This window comes from Gallus gallus, chromosome 4 (assembly GCF_016699485.2).
Source record: "Gallus gallus isolate bGalGal1 chromosome 4, bGalGal1.mat.broiler.GRCg7b, whole genome shotgun sequence".
Taxonomy (NCBI): Eukaryota; Metazoa; Chordata; class Aves; order Galliformes; family Phasianidae; genus Gallus; species Gallus gallus.
The window spans coordinates 24054416-24077420 of record NC_052535.1 but is presented as its reverse complement, the minus strand read 5'-3'; the positions used below and the strand labels follow the sequence as shown (position 1 = coordinate 24077420).

Below are 23005 nucleotides of genomic sequence, written 5' to 3'. Positions count from 1 at the left end.
GCATTACGAATCTAATGAAGTACAGATATTTCAAGCTTTATTTTGTGCTTAAAATTTGGGTTTCTCTGCTGAGTTGCCTTTGAACACATTCAATTCTTTTTTTCTTCAGGCTTCATCAGTGAAAGTCAGTACTTTAAGGGGTTGACAGACTATGTTCTTCCAGTGAGAGCTGCATGCTGAGTTATTCTTTTTCTGAATAGCTGCTGTTACTAGCAATGAGACTGAGGCCACAGTCTTTGCTCTTATCAAAAATGACTCTTTGCTCTTATTTTCTTAAGAAACATTGGAAGACAGCCATTTTGGAGAAAGTTCTTCATTAATTTCCCTTGAAGAAGGCTATTCATATGCAGCAGCATTGACAATTAATATGTGGTGATGAAAGATATTAGTTAAAAGTATACAATACTGAAGTGTGTTTTTGTACAATCACCTCTACTCAGTAGAGAGATGAAGAATGAAGTTAAGGGTAGGAGCTGTATTATGCCTATGAAAAGGAGATAACTGAGCAAACAGGAAAAAGAAAATTAAAATAGGATGTTTATAAATAAACAGAGGAACGGGGGGGCCAAAAACGATATCTGGCTGACATGCAGAGGCTGCTTTAGGGTTATTCCAAAGTGCAGCTAGAATTTGGGCTAGATTAGCCGCTATGGAAATGAAAGGGCAGGAGGGGAATCTGCATACATCACGTAACAAAGATTGTAAGCTGCACCTGGAAATACGAGAAAAGAGGAAGCTGGACCTGAGCTCTTTTCTGATATTAGTAAATCTGCTCCTATCATTTGAAAGATCAAATAAGGGCACTGTATCTCAGCTGTTGTATAGTTTCTGCTGATGTGTGTTAGGTGAAGGGTGTTTCCACTTCTTTGTTTCACTGCGACATCCAGGTTTTCTTAGGAAGTAACTAAAAAAAGCTAATTAATGAAATATTTATTTAAAATCTTAGAAGTTTAGAATATAATGTGCAATATATATATCATGGGCAATATTTACTTCATGTGAGGTTTTCTTTTTAGTGTTGTCTGTCATGCCTAGATTAAAAAAAAATAATTGCAAGTGATTAGGATAGCCATACAACCTTAATTTTGCTCAGTGCTGTAATGGTGTATTAGAGAAGAAAACATCTGGAGTTCCTTTCAAATTAATTTTCTTTGACTTGGGATATCATTTGTTTTTCATCAACCTTTGATCTCTGGTTTCACGTGGGTTCAGTTTAAACTTATTGTCTTGTTTATAGATGTGGTATCACCACAGTGCATTCTGTCTGAAACTATTTAAATTTTATTTAATTTCATTTTGGAATGGTTATTGTCAAGGTAAAGAGTAATTAGAATGTACAGTGTTGTCAGTGCTTTTTATTTAATATCTGCAAAGTAGGATAAAGGAAAGACACAAGACAAGTGTTTCTTAAGGGATGAGTAAAAGCAATTAAATGCAAGTCATGCTAGAACTAGTGTTTGAGAAACTGGAAAGCCAGAGAGCTTTTTGAGATAAAGTATCATAATATTATATTAATTTGTTAGCTAACACAGAACTTTTATTGGGAAGAAAATTTGATTAGGCAAAGTTTATAGTAGGGCAGGTAACTAGTGGTATTATGAATTTTGGATTTCATTTTCCCTTTAAATATAAGTTGAATGAACAAATCCAAATCTTACTGATATTTGTTGAAAGACTGGCATGTTCTTAAGGCTGTAGCTGTGAAGTGTGTTTCCTGTGGAGATTAACTAAAGCTGACATTTCTTATTTGGCACAGGGGACATAGTTAAGCTTGCAAATATTTTCCTAAGAAATGAATTCTGGCTGAGTTTTCTTTAAACAAACAAACAGACAAAGACAGGTGTGAAATTCCTTTTTCAGCTGCAGGGTAACTACTTCTTTTCCATGAAGCAGGTTATTTCCAAACTTACCAACCCAAACAATGGAACCCAATTGTGGTGGTGACGTGCAAGGTTAGAATAGTGCTGTAGAATGTATACTGCTCAAATTCAGTTTTCTTAAGCCATGTGTTACATCATTCTTACTGTACTGAATAAGATGCAACTCATGTAGATCTCATGATGATATCTGAGTTTGCTAATTGTTTAGCAAATATAAAACTGGGAACAAATAAAAAATGGGAACTTGTTAATTGTTTCAGTTTTTATGGACTTAAAAGTGATTGCAATCTCACTATTGAGTTGCTTACATGATGCAGTTTTACTTTGTCATAAGTATATAAGATTACTTAATTTTTCAGATTTATCTAAATAGTGATAATCAGTTCCCTTTGGTGTGGAACACTGTACTGCCGTAGTCTCTAAGTCATCTGTGATACAGAATGTAGAAGATGTAGAGCTGACTCTAGTTTCTACTCAGAGCTCTGACTGCTTCAAATACTGGAAAGGCAGTCCATTGAGCTGGTTTTCAGAGGACTGTAGGAGATTATTTGCAGAGAGAAGGAAGGAAAATAGTAGGATTTTTTTCCTTCTTATGCTGCCTGATTGTGTTTACTACTTTGCAGGAAAAGCAAACAAATATTAATCCAGGAGCTTTATGCTTGTATTCCAGGTGTCAGGGTCAGTTCCTAACTTTGTTACAGCATTGTGTACCTTGGAGGCAACCTGTCTTTCTCACTGAGAGCTCAAAAGATCTCAGGGTTTGAGCCAGTGGACTTAATAATACAAATGGGTGGAGGGAGATCTTAATGCTGACTGCAGTTATTGACTGATAAAGCCTTTAGCCCATTTTTCAACCTGTTTAGGGTACTCTTCATTTTCTGTGTCATCTTGGGAAAGTAGCTGTCACTTAGTGCGTATGGTTGTTGCTCACCATGTTAAACATTATTTTATGACTCACTGCAAGGGATGCACTCTTGTTCTGGCCTTTTTCTGGTAATGCCATTCTGCTACTGCAAGAAAAATCTCTTTTCAGCCCACAAGAAAACAGTTATTCATCAACCATTCAAAACTTAGTCTCATGCTACTGAAATGAATGTGCTTTATACGAGTGGTTCTGATTTGGGAAAATAAATGTGTATATCTCAATTCTTTAACTTCATACTAAGAGTAGTACAAGATGTGTTAACTTAACTTGTAATTTCCCCTAACCACCTAAGATAAGAGTTTCTCATTTCTAGTCATTTCTGTCCCACACACTGATGAGGGATGAACCTTAAAAAGAACTAGCCTTTTCCTGTAAGTACAAACAGATAAGATCTACTTGGCTGATGTTTTTGAGGTTAAAACAGCAAAGCTGAGACTTTACTTCCTGCAAAACTCTTTTAAATAAGAGTTCAATTACTGCCAAGTGTCGTTATTACTTTTTGGGGGGTAATTTCTTAGTTCAACTGCTGAGTATTTTCTTTGGACTTCTGGTGTTCCTCATACAAGCTTAGGCAGCCAAAAAATTCCAAAAGTCTTCAGAGCAGTACTTTCAGACATGTACAACAGAGGCATTCATCTGTTTATTTTGCTTTAATGCAAGCCATGTCTTTACAGTTTCTTGTGCTTTTCATTATGCTTGCACATTCTATGTTGTCTTCAGTCTAAATGTTTTGATTAGGAAGAGTGTTCGGATGTTTGAGTAATACCGAACGTAATGACATCTTGTCTTGATTTTAGTGCTGCAGGAGAAAAATAAATTTAAATTTCTAAGTGCTAAACCATTTCAGTCCATCTTTTAAATACTCCTCTTTGAACCTGTTTCTCTGGACTGTAGTTATCAACCCCGTGAGTTGCTGACGGGATTCAGTTGACAAGCAATTGGAGTCATTCAGTTCTTGCAAAACTGGCTTGCTCTTTTGATTTCCTTTCAATGTGGGATCTGTTAATCAATTAAAGCTGGTCAAATGGTCTTTTTCATTCTTTCAGTGGTTGTTTATTGTATCAGCGTGTTCAGTTTGTTTAACTGATATTTCTTTCTTAGTTCTATTGGATAATACTGCATCTTATTCACAGAATGAGATGAAATAACACAGGTTCTTATCATTGGAAATGTTATATTTCAGGTAATTCAATCCATAGGTAAACCTACAAGGAACCACAGATTAGGTTCTGTCAAGGAATATATGATCTTCCCTATGAACAGGTACTGCCAAAACAGTTTTGAGGAAGATTTTGAATTTTTGTTAATGTTTTTTAAGACTTTGGAGTAGCAGCATGCTTGATGTTGTAGCTAAAGCAGTTCAACCTAAAAATGCTCCACTTCAGTGTTCCTATTCTATCTAAACGTGAATTACAAACTGAAGTTTTAGTTAAAGCTATAGAACGGAGATAGTCATACAGTTGTTCTTGCCCTGTTGCCAAATCAGTGTCCTGTTGTCATTGTAGTAGTTGTACTGGAAATTAAGATATTACTTCTAAAATGCACCAGCAAAATTTTATGCACTTAGTGTTCATGCAGATACAGTTAGAGATTATTTCTAAAAACAGCAAAATAGCAGAGGTAAATATTTTAGTAATACTGATCTGTGAATAAAATAGGAATGAGAAAATATTAAATAGCATGTTTTGAAAAAGCAAGTACCAATAAAGCTCAGCATTGTTATTTCTGGTTTCAGCAGTATACATATGCTTCACTGTTAAATAATTAAATGCTTATGTTTAACATACAACTCTCTCAATATTTTATGTATGTGGATGTATATACATGTTAACAATTCTGAGTTGAAGAAAGAAGAGTACACTTACCATTCTGTTATGTCATGCAGTATCTGTTATTCTGGGTTTGTGCCAAATTGGTGGAGCAAAAGACTTTAGTAAGATGTGAAATGGCTGTAGAAGGGATTCACAGAAAATATACCGTTAGCTTAAGCCCTTACCAGCATGTCCTGTGATGGGAGGATGTTTTTCCAGTTACAGATTTTGTAGCTAAATAACTATGTATGTTGAGAAACGCCATGCGTGCTGATAGTTTAGACTGTCATTCCAAATATCTTCCCTCAGTCTTACGGTGAAATTTTGAATGATTCTATCTATTAGTAGTATTCTGTATTTAAGCTATTTTATAATTTCACATGAATGAATAATATTTCCAATATGATGGCCTATTATGTTTGTGCTGTGGCTAGGAGTTAGGAAAATTTGAATATCTACCTGTGGTTTTATGAAAGACTGACCAAAGGCAAAACACAGTTACCTACTTCAGGTCATTCATTCAGACGTGTAAAGTATTTTGTACACTTTATTACTGGCTTTGTAATTTCCCCAGAGCTCAATAACAGGCTTTGTAACAAATGAGCGACAAACTGCTGCATTATATGTAAATACACTCTTCCTGTAGTGGGCAAGGATAGCAATGACATTCCAAGTGAAACTAGTTATCGTGGGCTTCCTCTTACATTTTCAATCGCAACTGTTAAGTTAGCGTCTCTGTCTAAGAAAAGCAGCATTTGCAGACAGTGAAAGGAATGTTTATATTCTGCTCAACTGTAAAGCAGCACATATCTGTTACTCAGAATTAGATTCATGCGATGGTATCAGATCTGTTGTTCCCTTTGGAAGTTCTCAGCCATTTGGGTAGTATGACATATCTGTCTTACTGATTTCCTTATGTAGATGCTGCCTAAATAAGAAGAAAGATAAAAATAATGGTGAGGATACGATGGCTTCTTTGAGGATTGTTCCTTCATATTGAAATGTTTCTTGCTTTACTTAATGACAATTTGAAACTGTGGCATTCAGAGGTTCTAGGTCATGGGACTATTGGTGGGAATATTAGCTCAAAGGTGCTAATGGTGCAAAATGTCTTTCCATGGTATTCGAGAACTCCATTATCTGATCCTCCTGAATTCCTTGTTTTACATGTACAGCTATGCCTGTGAGGAGCAGTTTCTCGTATTTAATTTAAAAATAAATTTGTTTCTTCAGTAACAAGAAGATAATGCACAAAAATAAATGAGGAAAATGGTTCCAGGAAGAGAGAAACAAATACATTAATGAACAAAACCTTCTTTGTATTGTGAATTCTAAGCTCTATTAAAGAGAGAAGCAAAAATAGAAAAGATAATGATACTTCTTAGTTTGTCCTTAAATATGGAACCTTATTTCTTGTAACACTTGGATTCTGTTTACCATCAACTCTTAAGTATGTTACTTATATGCAGAAGCTAATACTACTATTCAGTTACCTTTTGCATCTATAGGTCAACTTTGGGGATGCAGAAGTGGAATGTACTTATTTTGGCAGATAAGGATGTGACCTCAGCCCTAGCATCTCAGGATATGCAGTGGCCTGCAGACAGGGCTTTGTACTTTTACCTCACATTTCACAGGTGCCTAACAGGATGGGGGAAGCACTACCTTTTGATGGGTGAGTTATGTAAAGAAATACAGCATGATACAAACTTTCAGTAAATGCAAACTTGTTGTTTCTTTTTTACCCTCAGTAGAATCTCTGGGACCTGACTGAGTATAGTGTCAGAAGTTAAAAATGATAATGAGGTGCTCAGATATCTCATTTTCTATTAGAGTGATGGGGTGATTTTTTACAGCTACATATTGAAAGATAAAATGATTTTCCTAAAGACTTGGAGAAGGTATTTGTCTCTTAAATAAGATATATCAAAGTCAGTGCCTTTAGAATACCTATGGTAACATTTTTCAATAACTGGAATTAGATAATTTAAGGATTATAATGGTATTTCAACCATCAAAATCTTGTTGCAGTATGTCAGTGATCAAAATTTATTATTATGTATCTGATAATCTAGTGAAATGAGTTTATCTCCCTAAAATTCCCAGTGTACTTGCCGTCATTTCTTTTTTTCTTTTTTTCTTTTCTGTTTATTAAAAAATACCTTCTTAATCTTTTATCTAACATAGAATTCTGTTCTTATGCATCTTATAAACCTATTGCCAATAGAATCAGTGAAGCATGTTAATAGCCTCCATCAGAAAATACATCATTTCTGTATTATTAGTTTGCTTGTGTACAAACAATGCCATATAATGGCTGTTGAAGACAATGTGTGTTAAATGTTCATATTGTTTTTCATAGTCAGTTATGACTGCTTTTTCTACACCTTTTGATTTGTATGTAAGTCAGCATCATATATTCATGAAGCTTGCTGATTCATGATATTTTAAAGCTTTTGTATTATTGACGGTGTCTTTACATAGCATAATTGGAAAAGAACCAATAGGGGCAAGAGGGCATAAAGAGGCTTTGAACTTGATGGTTTTACTGATAAGTAAAAATCATAACTCTTGAGAGAGAGTCCCCGTTTTGAATCAGAATGGTTTGCATATATTATGAATAACCTTGAGGTACAACGACAAAATATATATATACAGGTAGGTAGGTCTACACTGAGTATTTCATCTTGAAAGTCAAGTGCCTGGAAATGCATTAAAAGCAAATGTTTTTCATTGATCTTTACAGGGACTGAGGTGAGACTGTTTGGCTTGTAGCTCCCCTGGATCTACCTTCTTACGTTTCATTTTTTAATAAGCTAGATTTTTTTCAGTTTTCTTGAGAACACCCTGATATGGTTCACCATAGATGATAGCCTCACAGTAATGTTGGCCATTTCCTGCAGAACAGTTGGGTCCATTGTTTTCACCCTAAAAGAAGTGATACGAGCTCTCTGTGATTTGTTTATATGGAGAAGATGCTTCTTATTTATTTAATTTTTATGTATAGTAATTTATAGGATATGCGCTTTTAAAGAAATAATGTCTTATAATTTTTATAGGAATCTAGCGGGTTCAGCTTTAGTATTAATTCATTCCTCTTCAAAAAGTTTTCCAGTATTCTCTCTGTATTTGTGAATATAAGCTTTATTGAGCATTTGGTATTTCCTGGCAAATGATTACAAAGCTGTGCTGTTGAAACCTGCTGTTATTAATGCTGATAGTAGCAAATAGACAGCCTCCACAGAAATCTTTCTGAATGAGATCTGTGAAACAGAGTGGGCTGAAAAGTGGTGGCTCTTAGCCCAGCCTCATCAACAGTACTAGAAGTGTGAGGCAAAGAAAAGGGAGCGGGATGCACATTGAGCCCAGGGAAGTTGGTGCCAGAGTTGCTAGAAGCAGTTTCTGATTCTAATTGTGTTGTGCCAGCCCCATGAATACAGGCCTTGCGGGTGGCATGGCCCTCAAGCCTGGAGCAGCAAAGGAAGCTGACAGCAGCCTCCCTGGAGGCTGGCACTGAACAACAAACTAACATCCTTTCACTTGTCATTCCAGTGCTCTACTAGAGGCTATGTGCCAAAAAAAAAAAAAAACAAAAAAAAAGGAAAGGAATTTACAGCAAGACTCAGTCTCACCTAATGGCATTTAGAGTTCATTCCAGAGGAGCAGAGTTGTGGTTGATCATTGTTTTGGAAATAGTTCTCTCATGCTGATTGTTTCATGCATGGGACTGAACTTTAAGATTACCTGTTTCCAAAGTATAAATACTGGATATGAATTGCCACTGCCTTTATCTCTGTCTGAGGTGTTTTGTGCACTGAGCTGCTTCTTTTAGGTAAACTAACAGTGTTTCTCATGGGAGACATAAGCTACAGAAAAAGTGTCACATCTGGCAATAGTCAGCTTTCTATCCCTGTAAAAATCTTAAAAACTCTTTTTTCGTTAAGTCATAGAATCATAGAATGGCCTGGGTTGAAAAGGACCACAACGATCACCTAGTTTCAACCCCTCTGCTGTGGGCAGGGTCGCCAACCACCAGACCAGGCTGCTCAGAGCCACATCCAGCCTGGCCTTGAATGCCTCCAGGGATGGGGCATCCACAGCCTCTCTGGGCAACCTGTTCCAGTGAGTCACCACCCTCTGGGTGAAAAACTTCCTCCTAATATCTAACCTAAATCTCCCCTGTCTCAGTTTAAAACCATTCCCCCTTGTCCTATCATTGTCCATCCTCGTAAACGTTTGTACGTTCCGTTCAAATATGGGAAGGCCACAAAGAGGTCTCCCCAGAGCCTTCTCTTCTCCAAGTTAAACAAGCCCCAAGCCTGGACACAGTATGCCAGATGGGGCCTCACAAGAGCTGAGTAGAGGGGGACAATCACCTCCCTCTCCCTGCTGGCCACCCCTTTTTTAATGCAGCCCAGGATATAGTTGGCCTTCCAGACTGCAAGCACACACTGTTGGCCCATGTCCAGCTTCTCATTCACCAGGACCCCCAAGTCCTTCTCCGCAGGCCTGCTCTCAAGGGCTTCTTCTCCCAGTTTGTATAAATACCTGGGATAAATCCAAGTAATGCATATTTTTTTCTTTAAATGTTGTAGCATAAACCATTATGCTTTATCATTATGACTCTGACTTAGCATAACTCTTAAAAGTGCATAATTTTTAGACATGGCTATTAGCCCCATGATACATAGCTAATATTACTGCAATGTGTATGCTTTAGATAGAGACTTCAATGAATTTCATATAGTTTACAGAAGAGCAGTAAGGATGAATTTTCTATTTAAAATACCTGGATATCTTTATGTAGGTAATGTTGAAAAAGCATTATGGTCATTTTAACAAATCTGTGACTTTATTCTATATCGCTTCAGTACCTTCAGGCCCTTGAATGTGTCCAGGACAAACCTAAGAAAGTCCCTGAAGAAAATAATAAGTTAGATTCTTTTCTGAGAGGTTTCTTTTCTCATTTATTCAAGGTTTAAGGATTGGCTAGATACTGTAACACTATTTACCCTTCACTATCAACTGTATATTTGTTCATCCAGTTTCTAATCCTATTCTTATATTAAAATAATGAAAAAATGAGGCTTTGTAAATTCATATTACTCCTTTGATGATATCCTAAAGAGGATATTGAACATTTTAATAGTCAACATTTTATTTACTGAAGGTCAGGAAAGGTCTGAATGTAACAGGAAACCACTTTTTTAGTGGGTTAAGTAGCTTTAGGAATATTTGTAAAAGCATCACAGTGCAATTTATTGAACCAAGTGCCTTACTCAAGAATGAGATTCAGTTGACTTTTGTCCCTATTTATAGAGGCATGTGAAGGTTTTGTTTTATAGTAGTCAGTAGTGGACTTTGTTTAAGTAATGGGTGATGTGAAAATTTAACTGTTGAGGAAAATCAGTAGACGTATGTGATATTTTTGTGTAATATATTGAAATAGGTTTGTGTTGACATTTAATTCAATGTATTAAAAAAGACTTCAAATTTTCAAATAGAAGCCATTTCTTGCGGGCTTGAATTCTGTCGATACAGAGCAAAGTGCTTAAATGACATGTATAATTCACTTGTATAATAAAGAAGTGGTTGGATACACATATTGGATTTCTCAAATTTTCATCACTACTCTTCACATTTTTTATTTTATTGTTGCTGAAAATTCTGTAGCAGGAGGAGTAATGGATAAAGTTGGGGAAAAAAAGTAGGAAAAGTGGAATAACAGGAACGGTATAGAATGCTTTTGTAAACAGAAATATGTCAGCTAGGGCTCTTAGTTCTAGAAATATCTGTCTGAGATTATATTTGGGATTTGTGAATTTGCCTGTGGTATGGAGAAGGTTAACAAGAGTTGTTTTATTGTCTTTTCCAATACAAAATGAAGGCTACTAAAAAGACTAGTAAAATGATATGATAGTGTTCCAGATCACAAGTGAAACCTGTTCTTCTAGTCTTATGTTCTACTTATGCTAACTTTTCAGCATTCTAATTGTAAGTGATATCCGAGTAGGTTAATTTTGGGCAAACGTTACTGCTTTAGCAGAAACTGACAGAGATTCCAGCTCTTTCTGAATAAATCTTACAATAACACTCTTTAGTCCAGACAAAGTTTATGGAGAAAGAAATGATAAAAATGATGTATTTTACTGTTTTAATAGCACTTCCGTTATAACTTCTTTCTTTAAGATACGCAAAATAAAAATGTATCTCTTTTTATTACTCTAGTATTCGGCTATAGTGTATATAACACAACAATTGTAGAAAGAAAACCTTTTCTTCATAGGAAATCCCAATATATTTGATGCAACAAAGAGGGGACTGTGTATGGCCATTTTGAGAAAAATGTGAGCTCCAGAGAGTAAAAGATAAAGTGAAAATCATTATTAGATGCTTTGGAAAAAACACAGAAAGAAGGTAACAGAAAATTGAGGATTTTCTGTTCATACCTGATATTGCTATACAATGCAACTAAATGTAATGTATGTATTTTCAGTTAAGTGAAAAAGAAATTAAACAGTAGCCAGTAAAGATATTCACATATCATGCTTTTTTTGCAAGAATTGAAAGTTTTACCAATATACTGTGATTCATGGACGAGCATTACAGCCTCAAAGCTGTTCAGACTACCTCCGTAGGAATAACATCAACATTTACTATTAGAAGGAATATAATTGGAAAACACTGTCATAATTGTGATTTCTACTTATTTCTTCCAGTGTTTTAAACTCATTTTATTTGCAGTATGTATTTGTTTACATAGTAGTTAAAAAGGTAGTTATCATTGTTAATCTATGTAGTGTTGAGTAAAAGAATGCAGAAGTATGCATTCATAACTTTGATTCTACTCTGTACTTCCAGATTCTGCTCATTTATCTCTTTGTGCTTCAAAGGAAACATTCCCATAAAAACAGTTTTTACTAATAAAACATTATCAGTGAAAGACAGTTTAGGATGCAACCACTTTTTTTTCCCACTTTGAAGTAAAATTATTGTCCTACTAGAGACCAAAGAATGTTTTGTTCTTGTAAATGTGCTTGATGTCTGATTATTCTTGTAGTTGTGATTATGTGGCTTCGACAACTGCATGAGGCTCACATTTTCTCAGTAGTTCAATTTTTTGTAAATTGAAGTTTCTTGGTGATCTTTCAGCCGGTTGGATAGAACTGCTGGATACGATAAAACACTAAGTGGTCGTTGTAGTTTTTGAACTCAGATTTATTCATAAATTGAGTACAGTCTCACGTAATTAGCATAGAAAATTGAGCTAATTGGAATTATTTAATGGCAGATTTTACAGTTGAAAACTACAAAACAATATCTTTCTAAAATTCATTTATGATTCTTTAGAATTTCATTATTTTTAATAAATAGTGATGTTGGAGCTTTGGGTTTGAAAAATTAGTAATGGAAGATGTAATTAAGTTCTTCAGTATCTCAGAGTACAGAAAAGCTACTGTAATATTTTAAAAGCAGAACTAGAAACATAGCCTATCTAAGTACTTTGAGAAATAACTTTATTTTCAGTGTTAGCAAGTAATATTGTTTGTGTAGCCTTTTTACTTGATGAGTGCAAATGACCTCTGAAAAACACTGTTTCATTCTGTATGTGTGATTTGTCCCATTATGATGACTGTAATCTTTTTCTTGTTTGTTTTTCACTGCTTGCCTTTTCTAGGAAGTAGAGGTTGGTATATATCTTTTGTCTTTTATGATCCAATTACTTTTGGATGTACACATTGATTTGTTATGTTTTACTAAATGTAGGTTGTTTCTCCTTCTCCAGGATGATTATTTTCGCACATGGAGTCCGGGTAAACCATTTGATCAAGGTAAGATTCTACTACTATTTTTTTGTATGGTTTAAGATTAAAATATTTATAAATGTGTTCCTATTTTAGAATAACTCTGAAACTATGAGTTTGTTATTTTCTCGCTCTTCAAATGATTGTTATAAAAAGGGACCAGGAGTTGATTTGTAGCCTAATTGTTTTACCTCTGTGACTTTTGCAAGCTTTTATTTATTAGAGACAGAAAGAGGGCAGTAGCAGAGTAGCTTAAAGTTTCTCTTATCTAAACAAGTTAATGGGATTTAGGTCTTGTTTTGCCTTACACATATACTTAAGGCCAGCCACACCTCTTCTGATAGAACCCAGGATACCATTGGCCTTCAGAGCTGCAAGAGCACCCTGCTGGCTCATGTTCAGTTTTTCATCCACCAGGACCCCCAGGTCCTTCTCTGCAGGGCTACTCTCAAGGAATTCTTCTCCCAGTCTGTATATGTAGTTGAGATTACTCCGACTGGGCTTTCTGACATGCCACCTTTCTAGAGGGGCCCTCCCTCAAACCCCTGGGAGGAATCTGAGGTTTTCCCCCGGTGCTTCCTAGAGGGACATGAAAAGATTTCAGATGGGGGGTTGGCAACATTACTTCCTCTGAGGAGTCCCTGTAACATCCTACAGGATAGTTCAAAGGTTTTTCCCTATAATCTCCTGGTACAACAGCAACCCCAAGCCTTTCTCTGTCTCACTTGACTCTCTTCCCCTGTCAGATCTAGTATAAAGCCCTGGACTACTCTCTCTACCCTAGTGAGCCTCACTGTATCCCTTTCCCCCTTCCTATCTTGTTTAAAGCCTTCTCAATGAGCTCTGCTAGCTCTTGAGCTAGGATCCATTTCCCTCTTAGAGACAGGTGATGCCTGTCTGCAGCCATTAGACCAGGTGCCAAGTAAATTGCCCTGTGATCAAAAAACCCTAAGTTCCTGTGGTGGTATCAGCCTCTCAGCCACTTACTCATTACCTGGGTTTTCATAGCCTGTTCTGTGTCCCTTGCCCTCTCATTTTATAATGAGAATTAGAATCAAGAAGCTAACAGTAAAATTGAAACAACTGAAAAATGTGGATGGCTATCTAAAATGAGAAGAACTACAGTTATGTAAGGTAACATGATATATAATAGCAGATATTGTAAAGAAACTGCATAGTAGCATTTTGTAAGTACTCTTCATCCATGTTTAATCAAATTGTAGTACGAGTGATTGTAGCATTGCCTAGTAGCTAATTACCTTAGTAAGGAAATGAAGCCCAAAGCTTGCTTTCTACAAGGTCACTTAAAAAAGGAAGTTAAATTTTGACTGTATCAGAGTAAGAGAGGATGTTATTACTAGATAAACTTTGCTTGTCAGATTCTACTTGGAGTGGCAATACTCTTCTGATTGTCTTCACTAATGCCAATATGGTGTGGGAAAATAAAACCCTGAAAATATATTGTTTGAGTTATTGAATAGTTCTGATCTTTTGTTGTCATATTTCAATTTTTTTTTTTACTTGTTTGGTAAATTATGATTCTGTCTCTTAGAGTAGAACTTTCCACCAGGTTTATCACTTTGAATTTGTCACTTTAATTCAGGTTTATATAGCAGGCTTTTGCCAGTCTGTGTGGGGGAGGTAAGAGAGGAAGGGAGAACAGGTTTGCATTATTTATCACTGCTCTATAGTGAATTATGGTGACTTTTGTCTGGATTGGTGGAAATTTGTAAGTGTTAGTTCAGATCTATGGCAGACTCACAGGTTTGGAAGCTGCTGATTTCACAAACTATACTTCTCTCTTCGTTGTATGCTAATGCATTAGGAAAGTTCTTGATTCTGGTCCTCCAACTCCTCAAAGAAAGATTTGCTTGCTCTTAATCAATGACTTCTTTTCACTGAAGGACCTCTATCTCAGAAGCAGGCTTATCACCTCACTAGAAAGTACCTTTGGGCTTTTTTCTTCTTCGGCTTTTGATAAGGAGTTGTGGTGCATGAATTTGCTTTTTGCGTAAGAACAGTAATAAATAATACTTTGATTAATGATTTAATAGTAGCAGTGTCTTTGATCAGAAGACACTGAGTAGAATGCACTGTAATTTTTGCTAGTGATTTGTTTAGTTATCACATACCTACTGTTATTTTTTTTTTTTTCAACTGGCTGTTGGTTTTGCTGAAGATAATGAAAATCGAAGTTTCTACATGCTCAGGCTTGTTATGTTACTCTGAGTTCTTTGGGAATCCTGATGCTAACATTTGTAGAATACTTTCCTGAATTTATACTAAACTAAGAAAACATGTGAAGGTTATTTTCTATACTTGGTTAGCAAGATGCATTGTATGTTGGGTAGTGGATATTTCAAAAGCATGCCTACAGGTTTCAGATTTCTATTTTCAATGTTAATTTTCAGTTAACAAGTCTATGAAGAGCAAAATGCAACTGCTGAGTTGTTCTTTTATCCACGTTTTACTGCCTGATTTCCAACTGAATAGCAAGCAATGCTAGCTAGTGACTTTTTAATAATAATAGATATGCCAAAATTCTGATATATAAGCAGTTTTGTCTTAATTTTTCAACCTTTTGCATAAAGATTATCAGGTATTTTTACCTGCCAGCACAGACCTTTTCAGTTTTAATAATATAATAGTTCCCCTACAGTCTTTGTCAGTGAATTAACCTCAGCAGGAAACACTTAGCCTGAATTTAGCAATTATACTGAACTAAGCTATATGTTAAAAGGTTTGCAGTTTCTCACAGTTTTCTATACTCCGATTGTCACAAATATATTCTCTATAAACAGTGGCTTGTGTGGTGGTGGTGTTTGTTTGTTTTGAGAGTGCATAAATGACACCATGCCTTTGAGTAGAACTGGGAATAGTACTGAAAGATAGAAGAAGGTTTCCCAGTCAATATCTTGTTCTCCATGTTGTCAGAATTGGCTTCCCATTACTTTTGGAAGTGATTTCTGGAAACACAGCAAAACACAGAAAATAAAATATACAATTACTATGTATTTGTTTATACATCTGAAGCTCTCTTCAGATGAGAAGAATGATTGTGTGGTGTTTTGTGGGAAGAGCCATTCGTACTTTGTAAGTGAGAGAACCTTATAAGTCAGTTGCTTAGGAGTGAATGTAATGTTTATGGCTTACTAAAGAAATCATGTCTCTTAGGATTCCCTGTGTTTGCCAATAAAAGAAATACAACAGTGATTCTTGGCATGTTTCTTTTCTTTCACTTGTGTGATGAGATAGGGAGACTGTCATAATGAGAAGTTTTTTGTAGTTTACCAACACTTGCGTCTTCCTAAGTATTATTCCGAGGCTGTGTCGTAAACAAGTCTCCACTTCTCTAAAGTTTAAAGTTGACAAAGTTTAAAGTCAAATAAGATCTAACTATAAATTCTGTTTTTCACCTCAAGATCCGTACACATATGCTTGGGATTTTTCCGTCTTTTCTGTTTTATTTGTTATAGCCAAAATGAGCTATTCGGAGCATTGAACGGGACATCATGAGTGCCTGACTGCAGAGTTCTGTGCTCTGCTGGGGCTTGCTGCAAGCCATGCAGTTTATGGTACAGAATCCTCACGAGGGCTTCCCCTTGATTCTGTTACTGCTGTGCAGTTTTCTGCTACTCTCCGTTGAGTGAGAGTACTCCATTAGAAAAGTATTCTCCCAAGTGAAAGCATGAAGCTCCTGAGTGCAGGAACATTTTGTTCAGTTGTAAACTTGCAGTAAGAAACTAGAATTGCAATAAAAAGCCACATTTAAACAGGAGCAGTAACAATTTCTGGAGTCTGTTGCATCACAGATTGAAATAATAATGAAAGAGGTAGACAATACAGGCAGTGTGTCAACATGTTATGGGCAGACAGGTTCTCTGAGGTTAGAAATTGTTTCATAATCTTCTCTGTTGGCTTTTCTTCTTTTCATTGTATTTGTTGTGTCAGTATCTGGCTTTTCAGAAACTTGTCTATAAATCTGTGAAAGCATTGAATAAGCAGATCTTGAAAAGGAAGCTCTGAACTCCAGCTCTGCTTTCTGTTTTCTGTGGGGAAAAAAAAATGGATTATAGGAAGTACTGGTACTTCTACAGATTTTTTTTTTTTTTGGCTGCCTTAAGTTTTAGCAGTTTTACACAATGAAATTATAAATCAAATTCAGGAAATTAAAAATCTAGTCATGAAGTGTGAATACTTTCAAACTGCATAAACCCCTGCTACCTATATGTAGTAGGGGCGGTGGTGGAATATTCAGCTTTGTATCTGTGTTTTCAAATTGTTACCTGTTGTTTTTAAAAGGCATTTGATCTGTTATCTCAGCCCCATGCTTGTCTTTCAGGCTTTGGTGTAAGTTGCTAGGACTCATGCTTCCTTGTCAGTGTCACCACTCATCATACAAATGTGTTATTAATCACTTACTATGTTCTGTGTGTACGTTCTTATCAAAATCAATAGTATACTGGGACCCTTTGCAAATGATATTCAGCCAACACTCATTAATTTGCAGAAGGAAACAGTACTTTTCATACATATGCACGTAGGTGCTCTGAAAGTAATGTCTCCTCTTTATTTCCGTGGAAACTACAAGAGATACAAAGAGCACAATAATACTGTCTGATAGAGCAAATTCTCAGCTACAAAATGCTATCTTTCAACATACACAACACCATTAGTGATGCATTTTCACCAGCAGTGAACAAAGAGCATACAATGCTCATAACAGCCTCTACTAGCAGAGGTGACCGGTTGTCACCACTGTTGAAGTGCACCACTCACCACCTCACTGTGCTCACACCCACTGTTTGGTCTCCATAAACGTTCAGCAAGCATCAATGAACGTCACTGGGTGCTGTTTTTTTCCACATGCAGAAATTCAGTGACATTCCTCTGCTTGATATGCACTTCCATGTCAGATGCCATTCTGTCAGACTGCCCTTCTACTGCAGCCTGTCTCACAGCAACAAAATGGGACGGAATGTTGGTTGGAAGGTTCAGCCTCTACTGCCATAACATCATCATCTTCCTCTGGTGTCGTGCACCAACATGATAACATAGGAGGCATCACATTTGGAGCAGCCCTTCTAAGCTTTTCTAATATTCCCATAGACTTCTGGTGTATGGACAGTATGTCTCCACAGTTTTTGCAAAACACATCCTCAATATGAGCCCGAATTTCAATGTTAGTATGTTACAGTGTTTAAAAGGATGTAGTTAAAGGAATCAGTACTGTTCTGCATATGATAGTGAAATGGCTGCCGTAACGGTGTTGGAATTCATTCCTTTATAGTTTGGTATATATTGAAAGGCATTCTTACGTTAATCTAAGATGTCAGAATTGTTCAAGTAGACAGATCTGTGTAATTTTATGGACATTATTAAGTGATTATAGGAAGTATCCAAGCATTCCAGGGCCTCTTGCTCTGAAAATGTACAGTGATATTCAATTTGTGCTGCTGCAAAATCTAAGTTGCCATAAAAGATGGGAGGAATATTATTAGCTGTATTTCAATCCACCAATACTTTTCCTTAAAACATTATTTGACATTTATCCAAAGAGTACTTGTTCCCACTGAACTCTTTTGATTAGATGCATATGCATGTAGATGTATTTAAGTAAATGTTTCAATTCTATATCTCATATTTATATAAGTATTTGCATGAATATAAAAATGTAACACTGGTTTAGAAAATAATATGGAACAGGTATTACCTTTGGAAAAAAATCAGAGTATTTTATTAATCACATTAAGCTGCTGCTGAAAGGTGCATTTTGTCCTTACAATTGTTCTAGAAACAAGTGGTTGGTATGATTTGTGTTCTTTGGACTATTTGAAATTGAATATTTTTAGTAGCTTGAGTGTATATTTTATTAAAATAAATAAACCATATTTTCTTCATATTCTACCCTCACATCAGAATAAAAATATGACATACTTCTAGTACACTTTTTTAGACTGCGGATATAAGTAGCTTAGAGGGTGTGGTTATTGAGTAAAGTTGCATATGCAAAGAAACTGGTGTGTGTGTGTGTGTGTATATATATATTATTTTATTTTATTTAAGTGCAGAGGATGTTTTTCCTTTGCTCAATAGAAGTATTTGTTGGGAGCATTGGAGAATTTTCATGTAACGGAAGAAACTTGAAATGACATTTCCATGGAGGATGAACACCCTGAAGATTGTTTGTAACAACCGTAACATTTCGTATAGACCATTTCACTGAAGAATTTTTGGCTTTTATCATATTAGTTTATATTAGGTATCTGTTTACAGCAGAAGTACTGTGGATACAATTATACAGCAGAAAGAGATTTTGAAGCAATTCCAGCCATGTATTTTTAGTTGTCTTTACCTTTTAGCTATTTCATCTACCTAGTTTTGTAGCAATTTGAGTAACCAAGAATATACAAATAAATGCACATGCATCTGTGTAGTTTGTGAATACATTTCTGTACAGTGAATTTAAACCATTTTGAATCATGTTCAATATAATTGTTTGATCTAGCTCACTTGCAAGCCCTGGGAAATCATAAGGGATTTTAATGGATATCCATTAGTTGAATACTGTGACAACAGTTATGTAGATCTAACTTTGTTCTATTTGCTATAAAAACTGAAACATCAGCACGTGTAGCAAAGTTACTGATTTTTAAAACTAGAACTATACATCTGTAACTTTCAAGACAAATTGTCATACTCTCAAATTATATCACATACCTACTTTTGTCTCAATAGTAGATGGGCACAAAATATTTTTAACAATTTCTCAGTTCCCTATTTTTTTGAAATTCATAATGTTCTCCTAAAAAGACAATGTTCCTTTATACGAGCCATCATTTTAGTCTGCTGAACAGTTTCCAATTTCAGGTATTTAGGTGTCTTTGGGATTCCTGTTAGTCTGCACAAAATTTTGTTAAACAGATTCTCACTGCTTTTTATTAATTTCAGCCCACTGATTACTGAAAAGATCTTTTGTAGATGTGTGAAGAACACTATAATTATGGTTTTTCCTTGTTATCCAGTGCTGTGCTTCAGTATTCCTTTATGATTTCTCTTTTATGAATGTCTTTACTGTGATAACGCTACCAACGCAGCTTGTCCCATGTGGTTCCCAGTTTGGTCTCCTAACTAATACAGTAGATAATGTTTGTTGTGGATCTCAAAACGTTTCAGTATTTATTTCCATAGACTCATGGGGCAAGTTTGCAGATGGCACCAAGCTGAGTGGTGCAGCAGACACACTAGAGGGAAGGGATGCTCTCCAGAGGGCCAATGCTAACCTCATGAAGTTCAACAAGGCCAAGTGCAAGGTCCTGCACCTGGGTCAGGACAATCCCAAACACAAATACAAGTTGGGCAGAGAATGGCTTGAGAGCAGCCCTGAGGAGAAAGATTTGGGGGTGTCAGTTGATGAAAGATTGAATATGAGTTGACAGTGAGTGCTTGCAGCCTAGAAGGCCAACCATATCCTGGTTTGCATCAAGAAGAACATGACCAGCAGGGTGAGGGAGGTGATTCTGCCTCTCTGCTCTGCTATTGTGAGACCCCACCTGGAGTAATCTGTCTAGATGTGGAGCCCCCCAACCCAAGAGGGACATGGAGTTGTTGGAGTGGGTCCAGATGAGGGCCATGAAGATGATCAGAAGGCTGGAGCACCTCCTCTACACAGACAGGCTGAGAGAGATGGGGCTCTTTAGCCTGGAAAAGAGAGCTCCAAGGAGACCTTAGGGGGCGGCCTTCCAGGACCTGAAGGGGGCCAACAGGAAAGCTAGGGAGGGACTTTTTATAAGGGCAGGTACCAACAGGACAAGGGGAAATGGCTTTAAACTGGAAGAGGGTAGATTTAGACTAGTTATTAGGAAGATATTTAGATATTTACTGTGAGGGTGGTGAGACACTAGAACAGGTTGCCCAGAGAGGGTGTGAATGCCCCCTCCCTGGAGGCATTCAAGGTCAGGCTGGATGGAGCTGTGAGCAACCTGGTCTAGTGGGAGAGTGTCCCTGCCTATAGCAGGGGAGTTAGAACTAGATGATCTTAAAGATCCCTTCCAACCCAAACCATTCTATGATTGAATGGAGTCTAAATTCTTACAGCTGTTTTAAGAAAGGCTACATGACAGATTTTTAGTACCTAACTTGTAATGTGAGATCTTGCCTTCAATAGCAATGCCAACTTAGTCCTGTTTTCCTGCCAACCTGCTTTATGTCCTGATGCAATGTCCATGGTGCCACCAAATCCTGAATAATGATAAAACAAATTTAAAAAGTGTATTATTTAAATTTCATTTTAACACAGCTAGATCATGCATTCAAGTAACCATTCAGACTCATAAAATGGTTATGTGGAAATGTGGAAGTGAAAACGTGACAGAAGGCTGCAGTGACTTGCTAGGGGCAGAGAGCAGGACTTTAAACTGGCAGTATACTGACAAAAGGGTAGTTGGAACTATTTCATTTTGCAAACCTGCATAACTTTTAGTCTGGTATGTCTCTTCCCAGGAAGATTTGTCTTTAAAGTCTTTCTTCTCTAGTCACTGGGCATCAGAGCATCTTGACTCTCAATACTCAACAGAGGTTAGCGGTATAGAATGCTGGAAACAGTAGTGCACCTGAGCATATGCCTGATTGTAAGTCTTTACACAGTTGTCCCTGGTAAATCAGGCTGGAGATTTCCTGAGCACTCTTACGAGAAGATGTTTCTTGAGTGGATGCAACCTTCATGCACGCAGCCACCTACTTATTGAATCACTTGCTTGTGAGTTGAAACTTCTAGACTACTTGTAGCCATCAGGGGTTTTAATCTAAACTCCTAATTACTTAACCACCAACAGAAACACCTTCTCTCTACTCTTCTTACTGAAGTTGCAGATTCACTGGATCAGATGGAATCTTCCTATATATTTTTTCCGTGTATTGAAGGTTCAGCTATAGCTACCCATTCTGCTTTTCATGTTATCTAGTGTACAATGCTAAATGCAATCCCAGGAAGAAGAAACAAAAATTCAAGATTCTTATTTTCAGAGCATCCCTATCAAGTTACTGAGGAAGACTGCTTCTTATTATTCCCTCATGTTTATTTATGAATCGGAGACTGTTAGCTGTGTAGTGGTTCCTTTTCACATGGAGATTAAAACTGTTTACTCAAGACTGGGAACTCTCTTGGAGCGTAAATCAATGTGAATTCAGGCTACACGTGGGTGAGCAGGGCATATATGCATGTCTGCAAATTTTGAGTGTAGATCGCTGTACAACTTAAGCAAAACAAACAAACAAAAAACCTCCTATCACTTGTTACTGCTATTAAATGTTTCTTTGTATTTTGTGTTAGCTGACTATCGGCTGAGTGTTTTTGTGCTCTATTCTGCTCTCCCCCATAATGTTTTTGGAAATTGTGGTGCTATTATCTTCCTGATCTTTCTTGACCCAAAGCATTTCTGAGTGAGAAATTCTTCTTAAGAGATGAAGTCATCATCCTTCAAGGGGGAGAATCACAGAACTGTAGGTGTTGGAAGGGACCTCCAGAGTTTGAGTCCAACGCCCCTGCTAAAGTGGGCTCCTTGCAGCAGGCTGCACAGGTAGGTGTCCAGGCAGGTCTGGAGTATCTCTAGAGAACAGTCTCTCTGGGCAGCCTGTTCCAGTGCTCTGTCACCCTCACCACGAAGAAGTTTTTTCACGTACTGGTGTGGAACTTCGTATGCTCTGATTTATGTCCATTTCCCCTCTTCCTGTCCCCACAGACCACCACTTTTACCAGAAGTAAAAGCACTGATTAGGTTTCTTCAGGAATTAGCTAGGTTATCAAAGCAGGTAATATGAATCAACTCAGTTTAGGTGTTTGTTTGCCTAGGGTTGTAGCTTAGACACGTGACTAATTATTGATATTCTAGTTGATTTATAGTTTTCTCCCCTACCTCTTAAACTAGAGGTTATTAAACCACTTAGTGGATGCTCAAAACATATCTTAGGTTTTGGGAAGTGTAATTGATCAAAACATACAGTTCTTTTTCTACCCATCAGAAATGAATCTTGAACTCCAGGGGAGGAAAATAGAATTGAAATGTGAAAACTCTGCCCTTTAACTTTTTTTCCCCATTTTTTTTTGCTCGGTATGGATTACTCAGTATGTCTGATTGCAAAATACTGGTCCTGTACTGTGATTTCTACCACAGAGCTTCTGTCAAGAGGATTATTTTGTTGTCTTGCTTTCAGTCGATTTCCTTTTATATTCCCAATAAAAGTGATCTGGCTAATGTCAGTTTCTGACAGTGCTAGCTGTAAATTGACTTAAAGAAGAGATTATGAGAAGCTTTCCTGCATTGCTATTCCAAATTTGAATGATTAGTAAATAGATTCATTAGTAATAATTTAATCAATTTTTATGAGTATTAATTGCTTCCTCAGGATGTGAGAATAACAAATCCATATGTCTGTAAAAAGTCACCAAGTGAGCCTAATTCCATTCCAAATGTGCAAATTATTTTTAATTAATAATGAAAGCTTTTAGATGGTACAAATCATTTTTTACTTAATAATTCTTTTTGTAACTCTGATACCAATTTTTCTACTTAATGAAATTTAAGT

The 23005-nt window shown here is 36.5% G+C and overlaps 1 protein-coding gene across 12 annotated transcripts in view; it reads left to right on the top strand.

Moving 5' to 3' along the window:
* The window catches only part of SPOCK3 (SPARC/osteonectin, cwcv and kazal like domains proteoglycan 3), a 585918-nt gene that overhangs the window by 467334 nt on the left and 95579 nt on the right, over window positions 1-23005 (top strand). For 8 of the 12 annotated variants that reach the window (XM_046940442.1, XM_046940441.1, XM_046940440.1 and 5 more), the window contains 2 exons: window positions 12295-12303; window positions 12403-12448. The exons of 1 other annotated variant lie outside the window; for it this stretch is intronic. In XM_046940442.1, coding sequence (XP_046796398.1) covers window positions 12295-12303; window positions 12403-12448 — 55 coding nt within the window. The remainder of the gene's footprint in view (window positions 1-12294; window positions 12304-12402; window positions 12449-23005) is intronic. 3 more of the 12 variants (XM_046940443.1, XM_040699182.2, XM_040699181.2) reach the window with 1 other exon arrangement.